The sequence below is a fragment of the Plectropomus leopardus genome, chromosome 10 (assembly GCF_008729295.1).
Source record: "Plectropomus leopardus isolate mb chromosome 10, YSFRI_Pleo_2.0, whole genome shotgun sequence".
NCBI classification, from domain to species: domain Eukaryota; kingdom Metazoa; phylum Chordata; class Actinopteri; order Perciformes; family Serranidae; genus Plectropomus; species Plectropomus leopardus.
The window spans coordinates 6,399,690-6,403,168 of NC_056472.1; the positions used below are offsets into that span (position 1 = coordinate 6,399,690).

Sequence of the window (3,479 nt, forward strand, 5' to 3'; positions counted from 1 at the left end):
CATCATCTTGGCATGGAAACTGAATGCTTATTTAGATATTTTTTGGTATGTACCAAAAACCCATCAGAGCTGCAAGTGTATGCCAACATTTTGAATTATTTTGTCTAAATATCGCAGCGGTTTCAAAGTAACCTTATTTCCTGGGTCAGAAATTCCCTGTTCAAGGTTTACTGGAGGCAGGGCGGTTATGCATTTGTTATTCAAACTGAATATGCACATTTTGCCCTATTTCATGATAGCCAAAGTTTCATAAGATGGCCTTTACCTTGATAGTGTGACACGAAGAACATAAATCAATCAATACAAGTAACTCTGGGGCACAGTAGTCCTCATTCATCTCAGTCCAAATTCAATCACACTGTGGATCAACACCAGAGTGGGAACATTTATCTTTCCAGTCTAAATCCATCATCGCTCATGGAAATGTGAGTTTTAGGAGTGCTCTGTTTATTTTGTGCTATCACTGTTGCCCTGTCGAGTTATAGAGTGAGATTTAGTAATAATTAATAAAACTGAAATAAATGTTTTTGGGGAAAAACTAGATCGTTTAAGGCTGAAAAAAATTAAAAAGATGCATTTAAGTCACTGAAAAAACTAAGATAATTTACTCAGATTATGTGTTGCATGTGTTGTTTTTGTCATTGTGTACATAACCACACATTTACTCACATATTTATGGACACGCACACACACACGCTCCACATCTCCTGAGCCGCACATGGCCGTGCTAGAGAACAGTGCTGATGGTGTCAAAGTCTTTGCTGATCTGAGAGCTGCTGGGCAGTGACTTGAGGTACTCTAGGTGCCTCCTAGCATCCTCCTGATTGTGTCTCACATAGTAAATGACGTACGCAATCACCATGGTGAACCATCCGAACATGGTGACGAACATGGCTACGTCAGTGGTCTTGTGGTGAAAGTTGCAGAAGTTGATCCCTGAGTCCAGCACCTGGATTACCGGTTTGCCTGCGTATTCCTCCTGCACTGCCGTGTGGCAGATCACCTCGTTCACTGTCTCGGGGTCCAGCCGCAACTCCCTCAGGACCTCCTGCAGAGTGCACTCACAGTGCCACGGGTTGTTTGAGAGGCTGATTTTCGCTCGTAGGCGCGCGAATGCCTCTTTGGGGACACTTTGGATGCGATTGTTTGATAGATCCAAGACAAGGAGGCTGTCGGAAACACCTTGAAACGCTCCAAGGTCCAGAGTTTCTATGTCATTGTTAGACAGGTCCAGCTCCTGAAGGTAATGCAGTTCTCTGAAGGCATGGTTTGGGATGTGGGTGATGTGGTTAGATGCCAAAAGTAGCACAACAGTATCTCTTGGAAGATCTGATGGGATGTTCTCCAAGTTGCGAGACATACATTGAACCACAGTCATGCCACTCTTCTCTATACAGTGACAACTACCGGGACAAGCCATGACTGGTGCACTTGCGACAAATAATCCAAAGAGCAAGCCCCATAAGAGGGCAAAGCCATCAAAGACAGGGACTTTTCTGGGCATATCAGTCCCCACTATGTCCTGCATATTCAGCAGCAACCTCCCACAAGTCCTGTCAGGCAAAAGCAATCATTGTTTCACCTGTTCTCTTGGCATTAAAAGGTGGTGATCACAGCTTTCTGAATGCCAAAATTATCTGTTTATTCACACCAACATGAGGGCATATCTTGAGATAATTCTTCAAAATGGATTTGATAGGGTGTCATATAATCTTTTGAAATAGATTTCAAAAGAGCCCATCCAAAAATGTAGCTGCTCACTGAGCATATTCCGTCAGGGAGCTGTAATCTCAGGTTTACTGTGAGAGCTTCAGTCGGAGCAGGGCAGGTCACACTGCAATCAACATGTCACGTTGTGCACTGAAACAAACAAAGAGAATGTATGTTATTCCTGAGCAGAAAATTACAGAAGCATAGAATTGTCATGCCAGAAAACAACTGATCAGTATCAGCTAATAACCTGAAAAGTTTATTTTTATTAAAAGATGTTTTTCACATTTTTACAAGGTATTTTCGTGTCATATAAAATATATTTTTAACTATTTTTAACAAAAAAGGTGCCTTTGTTTTTCACATTTTTACAAGATATTTTTTGTCATAACAAAATACTTTCCTTGTTGAAGAAAAGGAAGAAAGTAAAAAATATATTTATTTTTTAACAAGAAAAGTTTTTGGTTATAACACAAAACATGAAAGTATGTAATAAAACTGAGAATTATTTTGTTTTAACATGTATGTTGTCAAACTGTGAAAAATATTATGTTATAACATGAAAGTATCTTCTAAAAACATGAAAAATACCTTGTTATAACAAGGAACCTTTCTTGTTATGATGAGAAAAGTTTTTTTACAACATGAAAGTATCTTGTAAAAACTTGAAAGATACCTTGCTATAATAAGAAACGTTTCTTGTTATAACATGAAAAGTTTCTTGTAATAACATGAAAATATCTTCTGAACAATGAAAAACATCTTGTCATAAAGTGAAAAAATCATTATAATATTGGAATATCTTCTAAAAATATGTAACGTAAGTAACGTGTAATCTCATTACCTGTTACTGATCAGGTTTCTTTTTTTCTGGTTTGGCAGTTGTAAGCTTTCATAAAGAATAAAGTATTCAGTGCAGCAGATGATGGCAATAGCTGTCAGTTTACATATGAAGAATCATCCCGACATTGCTAAGATAAGTCATTTTCTAAGTGGCACTGGAAAATGTCTTTGTCTTCTCAAACTGAGCTGAGTAAATGGTATTCCCACAATGTTTACAAAATGTATAATGTGATTAGTGAGGGGAAAAAAATCCATTTCACTTCAGCAAATCTCATAAACCAGGAGGAACGGCCATGGGTCAATGCCAGCGTTTTCTCATTCAGTTAGCAAAACGTCATTTTGTTCTGCATTGTCTGCTATAAACGTTACGTGAAATTATTCTCTGATGCTGGAGCACTTTATCAATATTAATTACATTGTTTCATAGCAGGACAAAGAAGAAAAAATAAAAGAGGCTCATCTCCCTTTGACTCCAACAATGAGGTTTATTTTTTTTTTCTTGCACAGCTCCCTCCATACCAGGCACTGCTGTCTCTCATGATAAGAATAGCCTTGGGCTCCAAAATGACTCCATCTGTCCTACAGGAGGATCATCACTTTAGGACTGCGCACCCTCTGGTGGGCTAAACTGATCTCACAATGAACCCCTCGCTGTGTTCGAGGTCATCCGCCCCATGGAGCCGGTGTCTTCTTCAGCTTTTCTTTTTTTCCTTTTTCCGTTGGTCTTTGGCATGGGCCTCAGATAGAGCTTGACGCCACACACGCGCGCGCGCGCTCTCACGCACACTTGCAAGAGTCTTAAATGAGCGCCGCCCGTTCTCATCGTCAGCCCGAGCTCAGCAGGAGGTGTGGACAAGATGTGGACACACACAGGGACGGCTTAAACACCCTGCATGCTTTGACACATCATTAAGTAAATACATATT

General features: G+C 39.8%; 1 protein-coding gene across 1 annotated transcript; it reads right to left on the reverse strand.

Annotated features, from left to right (window-relative positions):
* Window positions 1-727: 727 nt before the first annotated feature.
* Window positions 728-1,528, reverse strand: LOC121949612 (leucine-rich repeat-containing protein 3-like). Its single transcript, XM_042495352.1, has one exon. It carries the CDS (start codon window positions 1,526-1,528, stop codon window positions 728-730), a length of 801 nt encoding a protein of 266 aa, XP_042351286.1.
* Between the last annotated feature and the right edge of the window lie 1,951 nt (window positions 1,529-3,479).